Source organism: Eurosta solidaginis, chromosome 4 (assembly GCF_040869045.1).
Source record: "Eurosta solidaginis isolate ZX-2024a chromosome 4, ASM4086904v1, whole genome shotgun sequence".
Taxonomy (NCBI): domain Eukaryota; kingdom Metazoa; phylum Arthropoda; class Insecta; order Diptera; family Tephritidae; genus Eurosta; species Eurosta solidaginis.
This window is the reverse complement of record NC_090322.1, coordinates 234,605,270-234,628,287: the sequence shown is the minus strand read 5'-3', so window position 1 is coordinate 234,628,287 and position 23,018 is coordinate 234,605,270. Positions and strand designations below refer to the sequence as shown.

General features: G+C 38.0%; 1 protein-coding gene across 6 annotated transcripts in view; it reads right to left on the bottom strand.

Moving 5' to 3' along the window:
- Positions 1 to 23,018, bottom strand: part of LOC137251077 (otoferlin-like) — a 635,511-nt gene that overhangs the window by 341,222 nt on the left and 271,271 nt on the right. For all 6 annotated transcript variants that reach the window (XM_067785043.1, XM_067785044.1, XM_067785045.1 and 3 more), the window contains one exon: positions 16,902 to 17,370. In XM_067785043.1, coding sequence (XP_067641144.1) covers positions 16,902 to 17,370 — 469 coding nt within the window. The remainder of the gene's footprint in view (positions 1 to 16,901; positions 17,371 to 23,018) is intronic.

The following is a 23,018-nucleotide window of genomic DNA, read 5'->3' as shown; positions in this document are numbered from 1 at the left end:
CTTTTTGTTTATATTCCTTTTGATCACCATGTAGGCACATACAGTCTGTATGTAGTTTATTCCTAATGGTGTGGATATGATTTTTAGGCGTGCTTTTTGAAAGCTTAGTAACATTTGTTCGGATTTTTACAGTATTTGTTTTTAATACTTCCACTGTTACTATTATATCAATATGATCATATGTATTTAATTAGCGAGCTTTGCTCATATTGCTTTATACAATGGTTTTTGTAATTGATATTAGAGAAAAATTGTAAGTTTACAAACGGCGATGGTTACTAGGACATGTTTCTGAATTTCACTTCTTCATCAGCTAGCTTTTCGGGAGCTGAGCGTTCAACTCGAGTCTCCAACATTCATATCAGTGCAAGCCTTTTTTTTTTTTAGCTGCTACGCCATATGAATGTTCCGTTGTTCGCTGTACAATTGGTCTCTAAGAGTTGCCTTTTTGTTTATATTCCTTTTGATCACCATGTAGGCACATACAGTCTGTATGTAGTTTATTCCTAATGGTGTGGATATGATTTTTAGGCGTGCTTTTTGAAAGCTTAGTAACATTTGTTCGGATTTTTACAGTATTTGTTTTTAATACTTCCACTGTTACTATTATATCAATATGATCATATGTATTTAATTAGCGAGCTTTGCTCATATTGCTTTATACAATGGTTTTTGTAATTGATATTAGAGAAAAATTGTAAGTTTACAAACGGCGATGGTTACTAGGACATGTTTCTGAATTTCACTTCTTCATCAGCTAGCTTTTCGGGAGCTGAGCGTTGAACTCGAGTCTCCAACATTCATATCAGTGCAAGCCTTTTTTTTTTAGCTGCTACGCCATATGAATGTTCCGTTGTTCGCTGTACAATTGGTCTCTAAGAGTTGCCTTTTTGTTTATATTCCTTTTGATCACCATGTAGGCACATACAGTCTGTATGTAGTTTATTCCTAATGGTGTGGATATGATTTTTAGGCGTGCTTTTTGAAAGCTTAGTAACATTTGTTCAGATTTTTACAGTATTTGTTTTTAATACTTCCACTGTTACTATTATATCAATATGATCATATGTATTTAATTAGCGAGCTTTGCTCATATTGCTTTATACAATGGTTTTTGTAATTGATATTAGAGAAAAATTGTAAGTTTACAAACGGCGATGGTTACTAGGACATGTTTCTGAATTTCACTTCTTCATCAGCTAGCTTTTCGGGAGCTGAGCGTTGAACTCGAGTCTCCAACATTCATATCAGTGCAAGCCTTTTTTTTTAGCTGCTACGCCATATGAATGTTCCGTTGTTCGCTGTACAATTGGTCTCTAAGAGTTGCCTTTTTGTTTATATTCCTTTTGATCACCATGTAGGCACATACAGTCTGTATGTAGTTTATTCCTAATGGTGTGGATATGATTTTTAGGCGTGCTTTTTGAAAGCTTAGTAACATTTGTTCGGATTTTTACAGTATTTGTTTTTAATACTTCCACTGTTACTATTATATCAATATGATCATATGTATTTAATTAGCGAGCTTTGCTCATATTGCTTTATACAATGGTTTTTGTAATTGATATTAGAGAAAAATTGTAAGTTTACAAACGGCGATGGTTACTAGGACATGTTTCTGAATTTCACTTCTTCATCAGCTAGCTTTTCGGGAGCTGAGCGTTGAACTCGAGTCTCCAACATTCATATCAGTGCAAGCCTTTTTTTTTTAGCTGCTACGCCATATGAATGTTCCGTTGTTCGCTGTACAATTGGTCTCTAAGAGTTGCCTTTTTGTTTATATTCCTTTTGATCACCATGTAGGCACATACAGTCTGTATGTAGTTTATTCCTAATGGTGTGGATATGATTTTTAGGCGTGCTTTTTGAAAGCTTAGTAACATTTGTTCGGATTTTTACAGTATTTGTTTTTAATACTTCCACTGTTACTATTATATCAATATGATCATATGTATTTAATTAGCGAGCTTTGCTCATATTGCTTTATACAATGGTTTTTGTAATTGATATTAGAGAAAAATTGTAAGTTTACAAACGGCGATGGTTACTAGGACATGTTTCTGAATTTCACTTCTTCATCAGCTAGCTTTTCGGGAGCTGAGCGTTCAAAAAGCACGCCTAAAAATCATATCCACACCATTAGGAATAAACTACATACAGACTGTATGTGCCTACATGGTGATCAAAAGGAATATAAACAAAAAGGCAACTCTTAGAGACCAATTGTACAGCGAACAACGGAACATTCATATGGCGTAGCAGCTAAAAAAAAAAAAGGCTTGCACTGATATGAATGTTGGAGACTCGAGTTCAACGCTCAGCTCCCGAAAAGCTAGCTGATGAAGAAGTGAAATTCAGAAACATGTCCTAGTAACCATCGCCGTTTGTAAACTTACAATTTTTCTCTAATATCTATATTTTATTAAAATAAATTGTTAAAAATAAACGATTATGAGCACACAAAGAAACCTATTTGTACTATGGCACTATTGTAAATTTTTGCACTGCATTAGCGGTAGTTGCTACCATACGCTTGGTGGCAGCGCAAGTGGTAAGCTTTAATTCATTGATAGAAAACCTAATTTCTGTTGATATTTGATAAGAGACTTTTATATTGGTTGCGCAAGATGCGCACGGGTCCGGCTCGTTTAAAAATAAGGTTAAAATATGAATTTTCATTTTATAAGTCCAAAATAAAGTCATTTAAAATTTCACAAAGTCACAATTTTTCTCCAATATCAATTACAAAAACCATTGTATAAAGCAATATGAGCAAAGCTCGCTAATTAAATACATATGATCATATTGATATAATAGTAACAACGGAAGTATTAAAAACAAATACTGTAAAAATCCGAACAAATGTTACTAAGCTTTCAAAAGCGCACCTAAAAATCATATCCACACCATTAGGAATAAACTACATACAGAGTGTATGTGCCTATATGGTGATCAAAAGGAATATAAACAAAAAGGCAACTCTTAGAGACCAATTGTACAGCGAACAACGGGACATTCATATGGCTTAGCAGCTAAAGGCTTGCACTGATATGAATGTTGGAGATTCGAGTTCAACGCTCAGCTCCCGAAAAGCTAGCTGATGAAGAAGTGAAATTCAGAAACATGTCCTAGTAACCATCGCCGTTTGTAAACTTACAATTTTTCTCTAATATCAATTATAAATTCATTTAGGTTCTGTATGTGGCCCCGAATTTTTCTTAAATAATTCGAACCAAACACCTATAATCTTTTTTACTTAACTCACTTCGTTGCCAACTGTACCCAAAAAGGGACTAGGGGGGATCAATTATGCCTCAATGTAGACAAAACAGATCAATCGGTGACCGTTCTCTCCAGGGATTAGTCTCAGTATTTTTTGCAGGGCAGTTTTTGTTGGATTTGTATGTGTATTGTAGTATTTCCGGTATTGGTGTGTGTAGTGTCGTTTTACATACCGTTAGAAAGCGTGGGATTTAATTGTTACTATTAGCCTATAAATATGGTTGTTGATTGAGGCATCACTAATTTGTTTTATTATATCTATTAAAAGCAGACAAGCATGAAAGTATGAATATTTTTATAGTATAAGGACATTCTGAATTGTTTCTTTAAAATACACTTCACCCGTATGCTTTTATTTGATTTATTGAAAATATTTTAAAAGGTCTACAAATATTTGTTTTGAAAAGTTATTTAATGCTGGATTAACGTAAATTGAAATGTAAGCAATAAGTAGGTATGAAATTTTTTTATAAATATCTTTTTAAAGCAGTTAATTATTTTGAAAATATTTAAATTTAAATTGTATTATCAACTCGTTAATATTTTATGAAATAAATGCGACACATATGTGTACTCGTTGTGCGTGGGCAAATGAAGAAGGGCGAGGGCTACTTACTATCGTAAGGCGTGGAAAAAGATTTGTGCTTTCCTTAAAAAAAGCATTTTTGATATGAATTTTTCTAGGGGCAAGCTATACTAGGGAACTATAAGTGTACGTAAAGTGAAAGGGCATTGTAAAAGATATAGGAGACAGTCACGCAAAACCATAGTTTTGCACTACAGGTTTAATGGCTACTTCTGAGCTGTGCTAATCGCATGTAGAGCGGGGATGGTTAGTAGCCAAACTTCTACCAACAGCGCTGTAGTCTCGCCATATATGATTATTTTAATTAAATAATCACCAAAATGCACCAACTATCGTGGAATCAGCCTTCTTAATATCGCATATAAGGTCCTTTCAAGTGTATTGTGCGAAAGATTGAAGCCCATCGTGAACCGGCTGATTGGACCTTATCAGTGCTGCTTCAGACCTGGTAAATTTACCCTCGATCAGATTTTAACAATACGCCAAATTTTGGAAAAACCCCATTAAAAGAGAATCCACACACATCACCTCTTCGTCGATTTTAAAGCCTCCTTCGACAGCACGAAAAGGAGCTGCCTATATGCCGCTATGTCTGAATTAGGTTTCCCCGCAAAACTTATACGGCTGTGCAAAATGACGTGGAGCAACACCATCAGCTCGGTCAGAATTGGGAAGGAACCCTCCGAGCCGTTCGAAACTAAACCAGGTTTCAGGCAGGGTGACACCCCAATTGCGCGATTTATTTAATTTGATGCTGGAGAAAATTATACTAGCTGCAGAACTTAACCGCACTGGAACAATATACTATAAAAGCGTGCAATTACTGGCATATGCTGATGACATTGATATCATCGGCCTAAACACCCGCGCTGTTAGTTCTGCTTACTCCAAACTGGAAAAAGAAGCGGTACAGATGGGTTTGATGGTGAATGAGGACAAAACGAAGTACCTGCTGTCATCGAGCAAAGAGTCAGCGCATACGCGCCTTGGCAACCACTCTACTGTTGGCAGCCATAATTTCGAAATAGTAAAAGACTTCGTTTATTTGGGAACCAGCATCAACACTAGCAACAACATCAGCACTGAAATCCAGCGAAGAATCGATCTTGCCAATAAATGCTACTTTGGTCTAGGTAGGCAATTGAAAAGTAAAGTCCTATCTCGGCGAACGAAAATCATATTCTACAAGTGACTTATCGTACCCGTCCTGCTATATGGGGCAGAAGCATGGACCATGACAACAGCATATGAAGCGGCTTTGCAAGTGTGCGAGAGAAAAGTTCATCGAAAGATTTATGGACCTCTACGCGTTGCGATGGCGGGTACCGAAGAAGATTTAATGATGGGCTGTACGAGCTATACGCAGACATCCACATTGTCCAGCGAATTAAAACGCAGCGGCTGCGCTGGCTAGGCCATGTTATGCGAATGAAAGATCAAGCTCCGGCCAAGAAAGTGTTTCCATCGGAACCCGCTTATGGAAGCTGAGGTAGAGGGCGGCCCCCACTCCGTTGGAAGGAGCAGGTGGAAAACGATTTAAACTCCCTTGGTGTGACCAATTGGCGCCGGATGGCGAAGCGAAGGAGCGGCTGGCGCGCATTGTTGGACGGCCGTAACCGTTTGGAGGGTTAAGCGCAAATTAAGAAGAAGAGGAGAGAATTAAACAATCAAATGCTATGCCAAAGCAGTGGAAAGACCTGAAGAAACTTTAAACTGCGGCCGCATTAATTAACAGCCAAGCAGCAACTAAGGCAATAATCACGCGTAGCCAAGCCCCTCAAAGTGGGTTAGAGTGGAAGCAATCCCTCGAAAAAATCGGGAGAGGGAGAAGCATACATTCATATTGGGTCCCAAGGCAGGTGGGGATAGATGGGAATGAAAAATCGGAGGAACTATCTAAAAAAATTAGATTGGTCGAGATTAATTGAAGGCAAGAGGTGCACACGGTCGACCAAACGGGAATGGCGTGGACCTAAGCGTGGACTGCAAAGTGTCTAAGATCATGTATATGTAGGTCTTACAACCTTAGACTAACAAAGTTACTCCTATCATTAAAAAGAGAGGACTGTTTTTTGAGTTGATTTTATATTTGATAAACATAGGTGTGCGATATGAATTATTATGATATATTTTCTTATACAGATGTGATAGGTAGAGCACATGACAATGATTCGGACAACGCCGACTCAAAACCAAACGACGGACCGCACATTTTTTTTTTATGTGTTACATCTACAGACGCTCGTGAACTCGATATCTGAGTTCGACTGTACGATTTAATTTCCCACTCGATGCTGCGTAATTCTGGGATCACTTTGGGGTCATTCGGGTTGGCTCTGCGGACTTTCCAGGGGCTTCATTCAGTAAGTGTGAGTTTTGAAATATACATTTTTTTTTCATACAAAGTATAGTTTTGAAGAAAAGTGTACATTTTAAAAATCACATTTACTGAATTTACCTCCAGGGATGTTTTTTGGACTTCCTCCGGGTCATCCCGTGGTCATTGGGGGACAATTTCGGGAACTCCCTTCAAGTCTTTCCGGAGTTATTTGCGAAACCTTTCGGGATGATCTAGGGAACTCTCATGGGGTCATCTCCGGGTTATTTGTGCGTAATTTCTGGATGCTTTTGGGGTCCAGGGGCCATTTCGGCATGATTTTGGAACTCGCTCGTGGCTGCATGCTTTTTGGACTCCTCCTTTTTGGACTCCTTTTGGACTCGTGTGCCCATTTTGGGCTGACTTCGGGGGATCGGTGTCTTCCTTTAGGAATTTCGGGATGATTTTGGGAACCCTCGCGGAATCACTCAGAGCCCTCGCGGGTTCATTTAATGTAATTTTGGATTTTTTGGGACGTCAACAGGGGTCCTGCCAGGGTCATTTAGGGATCACTTTGGGTCGCTTGGGGTCATCCCAGCATAAATTTGGGGACTATCTCGAGACCTTCCCGGGGTCGTTGGGAGGTTATTCCAGTGGCTCCGTCGGGGTCCTCCCTCGTTCATTTTGGTGATCATTTCGGGACTATTTTGGGGACTCCCTCGGAATCCTCCAAAGGCCATTCGACGATCATTTCTGAAAAAAGTCGAAATATTTTACTTTATCATTATGCCTTATTTAATGTCTGCCGCTATCTGGTCTTTTCTGAATTTTACTTTTAGAAAATAATGTTGATTTTTCACTTCTGCCAGGCGTCCCGTGACGGCTTACATCTATTTTGTTTACTGCTTGTGAATATTTCTCTGAATTAAAATTGAAACCAAGCTCTGCGCACCTATTTTTATTGTAACCGGTATAATCTCAACTTTAAACCAAGTTTGTTCTAACCATAGAAGTAGCACAATAAAGTCTCAGATTTAGGCTTAAACTTTTAGACGTGCATGAAAAAATATTTTTTAAACGCCCTAATACTTCTACATATTTAAGAAAATTATATTTTGTTGATGCAAATTACGTTTTACTATAACATAACATAAATGTTTCTCTACTTTTAAGCCTTCGGTGATTATGTTAATATGTATATATATAGTAAAATTAAAATCACTTTAGCTGTAGGCGTAGGTGTATGGTTGCCAGTATGTATTACACAACATTAGTCTGCCACTTAAACATCATAAAATAGTGCTACATGGCGTATGCGTAATGGAAATTATGAAAGATAACAACGCGAATTTGTTTTTGCAATTCAACGTGTCATGAAAGGTCAACAAAATATGCATTAACACCAGTTTGCAACCATTGGATGAACCAGATGCAACTACTCGATTATCAAGGTTTTTGATAACCCACGCAAAATGTATAAGCGACCCCTGTTTGTATATTGATACGTATGTATGTACGCTAAGGCCGCGGACAGTGATTGTTAAAGTCTACCTCGTTTAAGTGGACAAAAATAAATGTTTGAACATACAGTCTGTGTTAAAAGAAAGTGTACACACGTGTAATGTATATACATATGCACTTAAACTTTATATTCACTGCTAAGTGTGTAACTTTATCTACTTTAAATTGACCACGTGTTGTTTTTATACTTTCTTTCGACACCAAAAATATGAAGCATTTTCGGTTTTCCGTCACTAGCAGAAAGGTGAAGTTATTACTACAACACACTGGATAGAACCCTCACGTGGAATGCTCATTTGTATGCTACCCTAAACTAAGCAACAAGAGCTTTCTTGGCCTGTACTCGTCTCTACGGCAAAACATGGGGGATATCTCCAAAAACATGGACATTTAATACTGTTGTAAGACCAATAGTCACCTATGCCTCTCTAGTTTGGTGGCAGAAGGCCACGCAAAGAACGGCAACAGCAAAACTAAGCAAACTTCGTCGATTAGCTTGCATTGGCATAACGGGTACGATGAGAAATGCCCCTGCTGATGCACTTAGTGCTTTAGTGGGAATACCTCCCTTCCCTAATTCTGATAGAGAAAGAGGCAACACTAGGCGCACTAAGACTTTTAAATACTTCTGAGTTGAAGCAAGGAAATATGATTGAGCATATGAAAATAATAAAATCAAAGGAAATTCCACATTACAACTGCGTGACGTAATGTCCCCTAAGCTCAGAATCTCACAGAACTTTGAAGTGTCCATAGTGGACAGGACCCACTGGGAAATAGGGAATCCCTATAATGACCCTGACTCAGAGGTCTGATTCACGGATGGATCGAAATTCGATGACGGTGGAACGGAAGCTGGCAGCTATGGGTCGAATTTCAAGAAACCGATACCAATGGGAGGCTGCCCCACCATATTTCAGCCAGAAATCCATGCAATATAAGTCTTTGGTAGAGAATGTCTAAGGAGAGGATCAACATCGAAGAGCATCTACATTATGTCGGATAGCCAGGCAGCCATGTGTGCCTTGCAATCCTACATAGTTACATCTAAACTAGTGGATGAATGCACTGAAATCCTTAATGCCCTGGGAGCCAAAAACAATGAAGGTAATGGAAATGCAGATTACCTAGCAAAGCAAGGTGATACAGCAGCATTCTATGGCCCAGAGCCCTTTTGTGTACTTACAAAACCACACACCAGGGAAACTATAAGTAACTGGGAAACTAAGCAATTCAGGCGTCACTAGATTGGCTGCACAGGGCAAAGATAGGCCAAACGGTTTATACTTCCGGCAACGAAAGCATCAGCCAAACTCTTTAATCTAGGCAGGGAGGACATAAGAACTCTTACTGGGTACTATACGGGACACTGTGGTCTACGATATCACTTAAGTAAGTTAAATCTATCCGATACCCAAATTTGTCGTTTGTGTGAGCTGGATGATGAAACGCCGGTTCTCTGCGAATGGGTCGCTCTGACTAGGCAGAGACTATCCCATCTAGGTGGTGGGCTGTTAATACCTATCTGATATGGAGTAAAAAGCCTGAAGAGGTAGTTAAATACGTCAAAAGCCTCCATGCGCAGTGCTTCCAGACCAAGTAATAATAATATTAGTACAACAACAAAAATTTGATGGCCCTCATAGTCTGGCCATGAACTTTAAAATAGTAGGAAGGAAAATGTAATGTGCGGAAGAGAGCTAAGCTCTACAGATCTCCACATTGGAAATGTGGACATGAAAGAACAGAGAAGAAAATAAAGAGGAAAAAATAAGAAAAAGTAGACGAAGTTTAAAACGTAAAACAACAGTTGTAAGATGGACACTATGGAAACATTCAGTCTATGTAAGGTTTTTATTGACCTGCCAGTTCAACCTGAGAGGAAGATGGAGAGTGAGAGTAAAAGTAAAAATGGAAGTAATGGTTTTAAAAAAAGTAGTGAAAAGAGTTTAACAGAAAGATTACGAATAAGGATAATATTAAAGGTAATATGGAGAGTTAAACTTCGATAAGACAAAAGTGGGAAGAGTAAGAGGGAAAATGGGAAGATTTACGGATATCAATGGTCAAGGACGGCAACCGTGGTGTGATGGTAGCGTGCTCCGCCTACCACACCGGATGCCCTGGGTTCAAACCCCGGGCAAAGCAACACCAAAACTTTTAGAAATAAGGTTTTTCAATTAGAAGACAATTTTCTAAGCGGGGTCGCCCCTCGGCAGTGTTTGGCAAGCGCTCCGGGTGTATTTCTGCCATGAAAAGCTCTCAGTGAAAACTCCTCTGCCTTGCAGATGCCGTTCGGAGTCGGCATAAAATCATGTAGGTCCCATCCGGCCAATTTGTAAGGAAAAGCAAAAGGAGCACGACGCAAATTGGAAGAGAAGCGCGGCCTTAGATCTCTTCGGAGGTTATCGCGCCTTACATTTATTTTTTATTTTTTAAATTAAATTAAGGCGAGAGGAAATAAGAGAGGAAGGGGCTACACAAGGGGAGGCAGGTGAATAGATAGAGAAAGTCGGAACTATCTCTGTCGGGTTTTATCATACGACTGGGAACTTTTCATGTTTGTCTAATTGTTTCCAGGGTCAGACAGAGCTGTTTTAAATAAAGTTCTGATAAGTCAAAGCTTTATTTTGCCAACAAGTAAATCTACAAACTCTGATTTAGTGAATAATCATTGCTGTAAAACTTCTGCCGCTACATATTTTTACACCAGTCAACTCTTCCTGTTCAATGAGCCTACTTCAACGCTTGGCTTGCATAAATAAATGTGTGGTCTTGGGACCGTATACCGTCAATCCCGAGATTTCGTATTACAAGCTTTGCAGATACTCATTCGAAACTTCATGATTTTGTGCCAGATAATCAATTATCTCATTCACGTCAGCAGTATGTTTCCACATTCCTTAGTTATGAACAAAGTGATACTCTGACAATTCACAAATTCACTCATTCAGTTCCGTTGACTAAAATGACGACCGCAGGCGTTATTTGCCTGCGCGTTACTTCATATTTCAGAAAGACATTGATGTAGTGTTTTTTTATTATACTGAAAAAATTAATGCTGCAGATATGTCAAGAAGCAACACTTAAATTTATGAGGGCAAGTAGTGTCAAATGCGACTACATTTTTAAAAGGTTTTATTTAGCTTCACTTGACAGGCCGGCCGGCCGGCCGACACGAATTTTGTAATTAAAATTTAAGTAACCTTCCGATAAGCTACAAGCTTCAAACTTGGAATATAGTTCAGAAACCGATGACAATACAATAATAAGAAAAAAATCGCCGCTAGGTGGCGCATGGATCGAAATATTTCAAAAAATCGTATTTGTTGGCTCATATTTGGAACACGTAATACATGCATAAATAGAAAGCGACCTATGAAAAAAATCGCCCCCAGGAGGTGCAAGGATCGAGATATTTAAAAAAATCGCATTTGTGGTCCGATTTGGTTCATATTTGGAACACATAATACATACATGAATAGAAAGCGACCGAAAATAACCGTCGCTAGGTGGCGCAGGTATCGAGATATTGAAAAAAATTGTATTTGTGTTCCGATTAGGCTCATATTTGGAACACATACATATTACATACATGAATAGAAAGCGACATATGAAAAAAATCGCCGCCAGGTGGGGCAAGGATCGAGGTAGTTAAAAAAATCGTATTTGGGGTCCGATATGGCCCATATTTGGAACACATACATGAATAGAAAGCGACATATGAATAAAATAAATAAAACAAAATGTTTAAGTTAAACGGTTTTATTGAAAACAGTACTTACATTAAGTAATAATAATACTAAAAGATAGAAAATAATTAGGTAGGTCCTAGGTACTAGTCACCACACTCCTCATCAATCTAGGGCGTTGATCAGAAAAATAAATAAAAACGTGTAATATGTATGTGTTTCAAATATGGGCCATATTGGACGCCAAACACAATTTTTTTTACTACCTCGATCCTTGCGCCACCTGGCGGCGATTTTTTTCATATGTCGCTTTCTATTCATGTATGTATTATGTGTTCCAAATATGAGCCAAATCCGACCCCAAATGCGATTTTTAAATATCTCGATCCTTGCACCGTTAACTTAAAAAAAAATTTTTTATTATTTTTTTAATAATGACTTCACGTGTCTGGTTTATTGCACCATTGTCGAAATCCTTTTATTTTTTAAGAGTGTTATTTTTATTCTTCCATTAAATTGACAAGAATTTCATATCGTTTCCCAAGTAATATAAAATGTTACATTACGTTACCTGCAAACCCCTTAAGAAGAACTAATTTTTTAGTAAATTTTTATCTCTAAATTAAACCTCGGCTGTGTCCTTTTGGTCATACGACGACATGTTAGGTAAAGTAAAGTTGGGTGGCGGAATGTTGGTTTATTTTATATTACCACATACTCTAACGGTGAAACTACTTTTTAGTTATTTAGCGAATCGCTGTGTGGCAAAGTTAACGCTTCGAATAAAGGACACATCGATCTTGAAAAATTTCTCCGAAGTGTCGAATACGTCCATATCGAGAAATTTACGCCACATTCTCGCAAAGACTGGACAGCTGAGCATAAATTGACTGGAGGACTTCATCTCGTGGTCTTCAATACAGCTAACACAACTGGGGATATTAAGTATATTAAGGCAAACCGCATGGACACCGATTGCCTAGTGTCCTGCTAGCACTCCAATAAAATGCATAGATGAGATTTTGTAAACTCCGCCGCCACTTTGAGGCAACAAAAGACTTGAACACACCGTTAAGGGCGGTGACAGCCCAATGTTTACTAAGATGACTACGATGACGATGTTCGGAAAAAGAGTGAAAGTGGCCAGCTCAATTTCAAAGTCAACTCTAACATGCACATTATATTCTCCCGTGCCTGCCCGGGCTAAAAGACCAGCCAGGCACCCCTGGCAAACAGATTTTGTTAACAAGAAGTAGTTAGATGCCAGCACCAGTGAGGTAAAGTAATCACAGACCTCGACTTCATAGTGACAGAGTTTAGTGATTTGATAAACGACTGATTATCTGAGTAGATGTTAAATTTGCTTACAGTCACAGCGGCGGATAGCTTGCCAACTCCACATCCTTCAAGGCGGTAAGCTCCGCCTAGAAGATGTTGCAGTGATCGGGCAGCCAAAATGTCTGGCTTACACTGAGCTCATGACAGAATACTCTACAACCAAGAAGTGGCTGTCGTTCCTCACTAAACCAGAACGTCATAAAATAGTAGGTATCGGCTTGACCGCCATAATGTGCAGCCAATGTACCACCATTGGGGAGGGTACCCAGTGTTTGTCAATTGCTTCTCGACAGCCGTGTAAAACAACCGAAACCACCAAAGCCCAGCTCTCCACATTAGGCTTCCATAATCCCAATGTTCTTACCCCTGTCAGTCAGAACCAGCGTTGACCCTCCAATAGATAGCAGTCTAAATTTAATGGACTCCTGTACCTTTTTACTAGCGTTGACAGCTATTCCGTATGGTTCCAACTTTTTGATCACGACATCCAAGTAACCTTGTGATCCGTATCCCAGTTCTATTTACCTCTTAAAAGAATTATAATTTTTTTTTCATTTGTTTCACTTCTTTGAACCACTGCTCCCCCTACTCCGCCGCTAATTTGAGCCACTCAACAATCTGCTGTAAATCCTGACAGAGCCGATTTGAATCCCAGTGTTGAGCGGGCCATTCAATTGCCACTTGTAAGACATTGTTGAAGGTTGGACAACTCAATGAAGAGCTATTTTCGTAGACCGTTTCTTAAAATGGTTGTGTTTAGATGCCGAAAATTGCTCTTGAGGAATCATGCTCCTTACGTAGAGATAAAAGCGTCCCAGAGATTTTAAAAGAAGCGAGGATAGACTTATTAGTATAAAGTCTTTGGGCGTAAAAGCTTTTCGCCGCTTTTGGAATGAGATTGATTTTGACCATGTTCCAAAAGTCAGGAAAATACCTCAATCCCAGATAGTAAGCGTAAATAGGAGCCAGCCAGCCGCATGAAAGCTCTACACGGAAAATTACCCTACCCATATAAGTTTTCAATGGGCAGGACTAATGAGCTAGAGTGAATTTATTCAACTATACAGATCCCAGTTCGTACAGTGCGTTTAAGATTCCTAAATGGGATTTCTTTTGGTCGTGACTCGCCAAGAGAGAATGTTATACATCAGTTGTCAGATAAGCAATGCTTTAGGAGAACATTTCAGTACGTTCTTGGGAGGCCAGATCTCTTGAGACAAGTAACAGTAGTAACAAGGTGGGGCCATCGACCCTGCTACAGATAAATAAACCCTCGTTTAGAATAAAAGCAAAAAAAAGAAACTCACCCCTAGCGTCATACGAAGTTACTCAAAGTATTTATTTGGCTTTGAAAACTAACTCATTACATATTTTTGGGAGGCCCCCGGTTAAATTGAGCGGTGAAGAAATTGTTAACAAGATAGGACCATCTTTGATCCTTATCGTCGAAAGTGGCAACCCCATGCTTAGTTACACATATACCACAACTTAAGTTTTTACCAATAATATAGCCTCAACTAGGTCTCTGAAGTGGCAATACTCTTGACGTGTCAACAAGTAGCCAATGTATATTTTCCAAAAATTAAAATGCACAGCTGCTTGACCTTTGCCTTTATTGCTGTTAGGCATCAAAAATTCTATGGAAAAATAGAAATCTCCACTTGTTGCCATTTTTGGTTATTTCTTTTCGTTTATGGGTCAAATTTAATTGGAATTGAAAAAAAAAAATAGGCAACACATGTTTGCACAATGTTAGATATTAGTCCGGATATTACATTAGGGTGGGCCAAAATAAAATAAAGTTTTTTTCTTTAGGTATAGTGGAACAAAGCTTTCTCGATACCAGGCGCCTAGGAAGTACCACAAATTGCTTTTCTGACGGCTCCGAACGACATTTCAAAACCAGATGAACTGAGAAGTTTTTAATGGCAGGAATACATTCAGAGTGTTCGGAAAACCTTAATCTTTTTCTATAGTATTTTGAGGTTGCTTATCCAGTGGTTTTAGCCGAGAACCTTCGCTACGTTAGGGGAGCACACTACCACCACTATATGTAAAGTCAGCAAGCTCCCAAACAAAAAATGGAGCTGAGAAGAAATCGAGACTAAGAGGGGGTGAAAGCTATCCACAACAGCAGGCACTTATAAGAATGGTTCAGCGCTTTGAAACTGTAGTTTATCCAACAAACCGTGAAAGCGAGTGCTTTTAATGGGTGCGTGAGACAGTAACAGCAGGTTAAAGCCAGTTTTCCTTCAAGGACTTCGCTGCCATTGATCCGTCAGCCGGATTGAGAGGAAGGCTTCTTCAAACGAGAGGAAAGAGCGACAATTTGCCGCAGACGTCAAGTCTGCTTTTAAGAGGTGAACAACTGCATTCCTAAAACTGTGAGGCATGCTATCCTTATTGAGACTTCCACTCATAAGAGAAGGAAAATAGTAGACGTAAACCGAAAGGGACAAAGTGTTGATAATCTTAAGGAAGGTAACAAGAAGACTCCGGCTTACAAGTGTTCTAAAACAGCAAATTTGCCTGTTCAAGATAAGATAGGTGAAGTGATGGAGCATGCAAACTCCATGCGAAGATGTCTACCGAAAGGTGGTGAGTTGTAGAAAGCGGACTGATTAGTGTCATGATTATAACCGACCCCATCCTTCGATTCATAGAGATAGTACGGAGGAATCAAGTCGATGGCCAGAAAAAATAATGACTTACTAAAATCACCGAAGTTGTTCCAGACCTCCTTGAGTTACACAGATACGCACTGTTTGTTGGTGGATAGAGCGCTGATCCCATGACAAGTGGAACCAATTAACTAATGCCATTTCAATTTATTCGTTGGCCAGGCAGCTTCTCCTGCAGCTTTAAAAGCCAAACATATCACACAGGATTGGAGGATACGTTTCATACATCGGGCTTCGGAGAAGAGTTAGCACTAAATGCTTCCGGTGCTCCAAATAACCCATCAACGCAGTAGAATGGTTTTGAGCATTGATGCTTCGTTTGACATGCTGCCGTGCCAGATTTAATTTAATTTGCTTATTTTTAGCAGTAAAGAACAACTGGTTGTATACATAGAGAGAGAAATGGCTGCTGGGAACTTATATAGAACAATATGGCTCATAATGTGTATACTCAACGATTATAGTGGATGAGTACGGCTCGTCGATTTTATACTACTTTTGAGGGCGGGTCCCTTTGTTATATATTTCAAAATAGTCTACAAGTAGGTGACTGGTGTAAGTTTCCAAAGGCGTCGGGTGGAACAAAAAAATGGAGGAAACAAATAACATCTTATCAACGATCTTTATTACTAAGCCTGCTCTACAAGGGGATCTAGGGGCAGAACGAAGCCACCCTGGTGGAAATTAACGCGCCGGTTACTGGGAGCATCAAAGTTATCATCCATACTTATTATTGAGGGTATGTTGATCGAACTATATTTTAAATGGAAATTAAAAAAATTTCTATATATTCCAAACTAATTGGGGTTTCGTGAAGTGTCTTAACGGTGGGCTGACTAAAGGTCAACGGCCACAGGATCAATTGGGTTGTAACCATATCAAATTGATGTAGTGACCATTTATACAGACATAAATTCATTTGACCATTTGAAGTGGTTATAAGGTCAATTGACGTTATGACCGTTGAGCTATTGTCACCCTTCCGTCATAGGCAGCCATACTGTTTTATACTTTTACTGTAATACAATGTGTCTGTGAAACCTTTAGTTAAGTAGATGCAACAAGTGTTATAAGATGGCATATTTTAAAATGTCAAACATTTTATGACGATCATAAATTTATGACATTTTAAGACATTATGAGAATTTTTTTTTTTTTTAAACTGTTATCGCCAACGTTTTTACAACAGTTTTTTGAAAAAAAAAAATATTTTTTGGTTTGGCGGGAGTGTTTTGGTCGAATAATTAACCTTTTCGCCATTTTTTTTCGCAGGCTTGAAAATTATTTTTTTGGATATGCGTAGTGGAACTTTTTTTCCTGAGCCCAAATCCTATCGAAAAATCGATGGCGCGATATCGGTTAACTTTCGTCCACACAAATCGACCCAGGTTAATGTACATATTTAAATTCAAAAGTCGTCCCTATTATTTTGCACGTAACTATATGTATGTAATATATAAGCATAATTTATTTCCATAACTTACCTGCCCTCATCTTCGGTGCTACTGTCACGGGACTGTGACGTCTGTCTACCCCGCCCCAAACGCATTATATTACGCACCGCACGCATAGTCAATTTCTTCTCCTTCGGCTGTTGTTGTTTGCTCGCACGCATAGCAGCGTCAAGAGCACTAGCGCTACTACTACTGCCTCCCGCAAAGCCAGCTGTTGTTGCTGTAGCGATAGTAGTTGTTTTTGCATTTGCATTTGTTGTTGTTGTTAGAAGTGTTGTTATACTACTGCTACGTCCCGTTGTTGGCGACTTGCCAAATTTGTCAAACTTTAATTCAATTCTTTGGCGGCTCGATGTGACACCGGTTGTGCTATGTTGGGCAGCAGTCATGACACGTCGCAATAAATGTCGCTTCTTTTGTGTGCCTCCTTGCTGCTGCTGTGATTCATTGCCACTGGAAGCCGAACCAGCACCGGAGCTGGCATGATGACCACCCGATTCTATGGGGAATCGAGAGGTAATATGAGCTTTGTACGTTTGCAGGTACATTTATTTATTTAGTTAATGCACTAGATTTAATTTCAAGTGCTTGGATATTTAAGTGCTTTGTAAAACTTTTTTCAAAAAAATATCTAGTTATGCTTTTTTTCACATCACGTACATTTTTTTAGCTTTTTTATGATTGCATTGTTGCTTTTTGTTTTTGTTTTAAATAAGTATCACTTAATTCTTAAATCTTTATCAGTCCTTATGTTTTTATTTATCTTTTTTATTTTTTATTATTTAGGTTTGAGTTCTGGAGATATTTGATCACAATTTGTGAGCGGTTTACAGCCAAAATGCACCAGAGACGCCATTATGAAATGTGTATGTAAAATCACCCCCTGATTCCGAAAATCAAGGTTATTTTTAATTTTATGGTAACGTTTTTGAGATATTTACGAATAACCGTTTTTTTTCAAAAAAAAAAAAATTGGGTCCACTTAATCATATATATCTCAAGAACGAATCGAGCAATTCCAAAACGGTTTGAAGCTTTTAAAAGTTAATTTGCTATAAATCGCGCATACAGCCCTGCAGATTCAAAGATAACGAACAATCATTACAGATTTTTTCAATTTTTTTTTTGTAAAAATATAAAAAAATTTGAACTTTGCGAGGAAGGATCTCGAAAACTTTTTATTTTTTGCAGATTTTTGTTTTCTCTCTAAGCTCTGTTTTATTACAAAAAAAATAAGATTTCATTCAACAAAATCGATTGACTAGTACACAAGTTATAAGCATTCAAGTAAATATATCAATTTAATACTTAAGTACCTTACTGGTACATATGTTTTAGTATTCGCTAATTAACATAACTCGCATATCATTCTAACCTATGCTAGGATGTCCTTTTTTGGTGGACAGCCACACAAAAAATAACATAAAAAAAATACATGGTGCGATTACCTTCAAAGAGATTTGGGTTAAGCTTATCTACCAATTTGCGCCTGGCTCATTTTAATTTTTGTACCTACATGTTTAATGCAGACCCTGAACGGCAGCTGCAGGGCAGCTACTCTTTCACTGAGAGGATTTTCTAGGCAGAATAACACTCGAAAAGTTCGAAAACCATTTTCCAGGGGCGACTCCGCTATTAGCAACTTCTTTGTAATTGAAATAAACTGTTTTCGAAATTTTTGATTTTGCTTTGGCTGAAACTTGATACCCTCGATGTGGTATGTGTAGCACAATACCACCACAACTCAGCGGCCGCTAAAAAAAACCAAAATACCTCAGGAAATTAGAGGGGATATGTCGTCTATAAATGCCTAGCACAACCGTAGCCCTGAAAACAACCCCCAAGGCTACACCGTATGCCATTCGCGCATCCCACTTATAGACAAGCGTTAACAAATGCAATGAAACTCAATGTCTCGTGGCAGCTTGAGCCCAGACCATACTGCCATAGTAATATAGCATCATACCTGGACTTCGATGTAAACATTTGAGTCGTAGTAGAGGCGGAAGGTCGCAAGGCAGGTCAAATGGCGGACTCAATACACCAGCTACTAGGGGTGTAGCATTATGCACTTCTCTGCCAATAAAGACAATCATATTTTAACGCTACACTTCAGAGTTTCTTTTTATTATTTGTTAATATTACAGGGGTCTCAAGGCGGCGATCAAGTCCTTCAAAATATCAAGTATTTGCAAAGAAGCCGGAAATATTTCATAACATAGGTACTGGTACAAATATAATAACACTATAGTAATAACACTATGGATACGTTCAACTATATAAAGTATTTTTTTATTTTTTATAGACCTCGATAATATTTGGTATCCAGATTATCTAATCTACTTCTAAGTAAATGCAGAAAATTGAAAAAACGAACCCTACGCTTTCCAACCTGAGAACGGTTCATTTTTAAACAACTAAAGTTCTTAATTGCCTTCCTTTCTTTCTTCTAGACACCGTTAAGTTGGATCAAGGTTAAGGGTGTTGTTTAGGGTTTTGTATGATGCTGAGACTACGTAATTAACTATTTTTAGATCACTATGACAATATTTCGAGATTTTTCGGGGATGTCGTTTAAGAACTGTTTCGGGATAAATTGGAGATCACATTCAGAATTATTTTGGACAATTTTTTCTTGTTTATTTTTCCGACAGAGTGGATAATTGATGTGCATTTGTACGATTTTCCGCCGTTGTCCGAGAGAAAATTGACACTGTGATGGTACTACACCAACACCGGTTTGTCTCGAAATCAAATTTGGCAAGGGATGACGGAAAATCGTTCAGTGTACAACAATTATTTCGGAATTATTTTCGGGACTATTCCGGGACCATCTTCTTTAAAATTACCCCAAAGTTTCAGGATTATTTTGAGGATAATTTCAAAACTACTTTGGGACCATTTAGATGCTTTCGCAGGGTTATTTTCGTGATACTTTTGGAACAATTTCAAGATTTCCTTAAGAATCATAGCGAACTGTTTAGGAGACATTTTGGTATTGTTTTTATAATTTTTGCGGTATTATTCTGATGCGCGTCTCGGTGCTATATTGGTGGAATAATATCGAAGTAATTCAGAAGAAGATTCGAAGTGTTTTTTTGCTTAGATACTTTGTATACGCTTTTGCAAGACAGAAAAAACCTTGCGGACTAGCCGAATAGTTCGAGAGACAAGAACTACTTATTGAAACATCTTTGTTAAATGTTTTTCATCATTTTGCTATGCTGGATGTCAGCTTGTCGAGTGTACGTTTTGAGTAAAGTACAGGCCTTACTAAGATTTGGTTGAAAATCCATTTATAACGGATTGAAGTCCAAACGCGCTTAAGTTTTAATTTTATTGCACTTAAAACTGAGCATCCGAACAATTTAGGTACCTACAAATATATTTTGTTTTGAGGTCTACTTTCTTTTTCATGTTTTGTAGGTTTACTTTTGATTTATGCTTCCGATTCTCCTCTTTATTCAAACTGTTGTTTTCCTTCGTTTAAGTTCTATTTGGAAACAAGGAAAGGGTATAAAAATATTTCGTTAGGTTGATAGGTACGTGCATCAATTATTTACAAGCATTTCACCTAACGTGTCACTTGAGCGCACAAATTTCTCTGTCATACGCCTAAAAGCATGCTACACATACATATTATATAAAAAATAAAATATATAAAAATATATTTTACAAATTCACATTTGAGCCATAAAATTTGATTGTTGCTTTTAGTGTCAATTATTTGTGTAGGATATATTTGGCATTTTAAATTTCACTAGTGTATGAAGTGTTGATTTTTGTGCATATTTTTGTTGTGCTGCCTGTAAATGCCGTATGTTCAACCACCTCATTTGTGCTTTTAAGTAATAAATTTGCACAGTTTTAGGCTGAACGTTTTCGATTTCAGCATTGTAACAATTTTAAATTTTGACATTGAAGTCTCAACAAATGTCTCTGTATTGTGAATTGGGATTTGTTGGAAACATATATGTATGATATACTAAATGTGCTCACGCTTAAAATTTTACTTAGCATAGTGCCTCATACTCAAATGCTCCATGCAACATTTGACATTTTATCTACGAAATGGATGCCAAAGCTGAAGATTACTAAAACAGTTAAGAGCTTTCCTAGAAATGCTTTGCTCTTGTAAAATATATGAGTTTTTGAGACCGAAATTGGACGGGTTTGCTAAAACCGCTCAATGTTCTACATTCGTTGCGGTATATGTACACACATTTCGGCAGTTCACAGGGTCTCCAATTCTTTAAATGAGTTATATTTAAATCTAATTTTCCGAAGGCATATATGTTATACATATAAAGTTTCATATGATCATGCTCCAGAGACCTAGACTTTTGTTATCCTAAAGTTATTTCAAAGGCACTAATTTAAGAACCCCTAACAAGCCTTAAATTTTTCTACAGGCCTTGCGCACGCTAAATCTGACTTCAGTGTCGGATTTTTATACTCAGTTGAGCAGAGCTCACAGAGTATATTAACTTTGATTGGATAACGGTTGGTTGTACAGGTATAAAGGAATCGAGATAGATATAGACTTCCATATATCAAAATCATCAGTATAGAAAAAAATTTGATTGAGCCATGTCCGTCCGTCCGTCCGTCTGTCCGTTAACACGATAACTTGATTAAATTTTGAGGTATCTTGATGAAATTTTGTATGTAGATTCCTGGGCACTCATCTCAGATCGCTATTTAAAATGAACGATATCGGACTATAACCACGACCACTTTTTCGATATCGAAAATTTCGAAAAACCGAAAAAATTCGATAATTCATTGCCAAAGGCGGTTAAAGCGATGAAACTTGTTAGATGGGTTGACGATATGACGCAGAATAGAAAATTAGTAAGATTTTGGACAATGGACACTTTTACAAGAAGGTAATTTAAAAGTTTTGCAAGCTGTAATTTGGCAGTCGTTGAAGATATCATGATGAAATTTGGCAGGAACGTTACTACTATCACTATATATGTGCTAAATAAAAATTAGCAAAATCGGATGAAGAACACGCCCACTTTTAAAAAAAAAAATGTTTTTAATTCAAATTTTAACAAAAAATTTAATATCTTTACTGTATATAAGTAAATTAAGTCAAAATTCAACTCCGGTAATGATATGATGCAACAAAATACAAAAATAAAAGAAAATTTCAAAATGGGCGTGGCTCCGCCATAAGTCGAACAAAAATTTACCAATCTTTCTCAAATTTGGTAGGGGCATACACTCTATGACGGTAACTGTTCTCTGTGAAAATGGGCGAAATCGGTGGAAGCCACGCCCAGTTTTTATACACAGTCCACCGTCTGTCCTTCCGCTCGGCCGTTAACACAATAACTTGAGCAAAAACCGATATATCTTTACTAAACTTAGCCCACGTACTTATCTGAACTCACTTTATCTTGGTATAAAAAATGGCCGAAATCCGACCATAACCACGCCCACTTTATCGATATCGAAAATTACGAAAAATGAAAAAAATGCCATAATTCTATACCAAATACGAAAAAAGGGATGAAACATGGTAACTGGATTGGTTTATTGACGCAAAATATAACTTTGGAAAAAACTTTGTAAAATGGGTGTGACACCTACCATATTAAGTAGAAGAAAATGAAAAAGTTCTACAAGGCGAAATCAACAGCCCTTGAAATCTTGGCAGGAATACTGTTAGTGGTATTGCATATATAAATAAATTAGCAGTACCCGACTGATGATTTTCTGGATCACCTGGTCCACATTTTGGTCGATATCGCGAGAACGCCTTCACATATACATCTAAGGGCCACTCGCTTTTAAAACCCTCATTAATACCTTTAATTTGATATCCATATCGTACAAACACATTCTAGAGTCACCCCTGGCCCACCCTGATGGCGATATCTCGAAAAGGCGTCCACCTATAGACCTAATGCCCACTCCCTCTTAAAATGCTCAGTAACACCTTTCGTTTGATACCCATATCGTACAAACATTCTAGAGTCACCCTTGGTCCACCTTTATGGCGATATCTCGAAAAGGTGTTCACCAATAGAACTAAGGATTACCCCCTTTTAAAATACTCATTACCACCTTTCATTTGATACCCATATCGTACAAACACATTCTAGAGTCACCCTGGCGCACCCTAATGACGATATC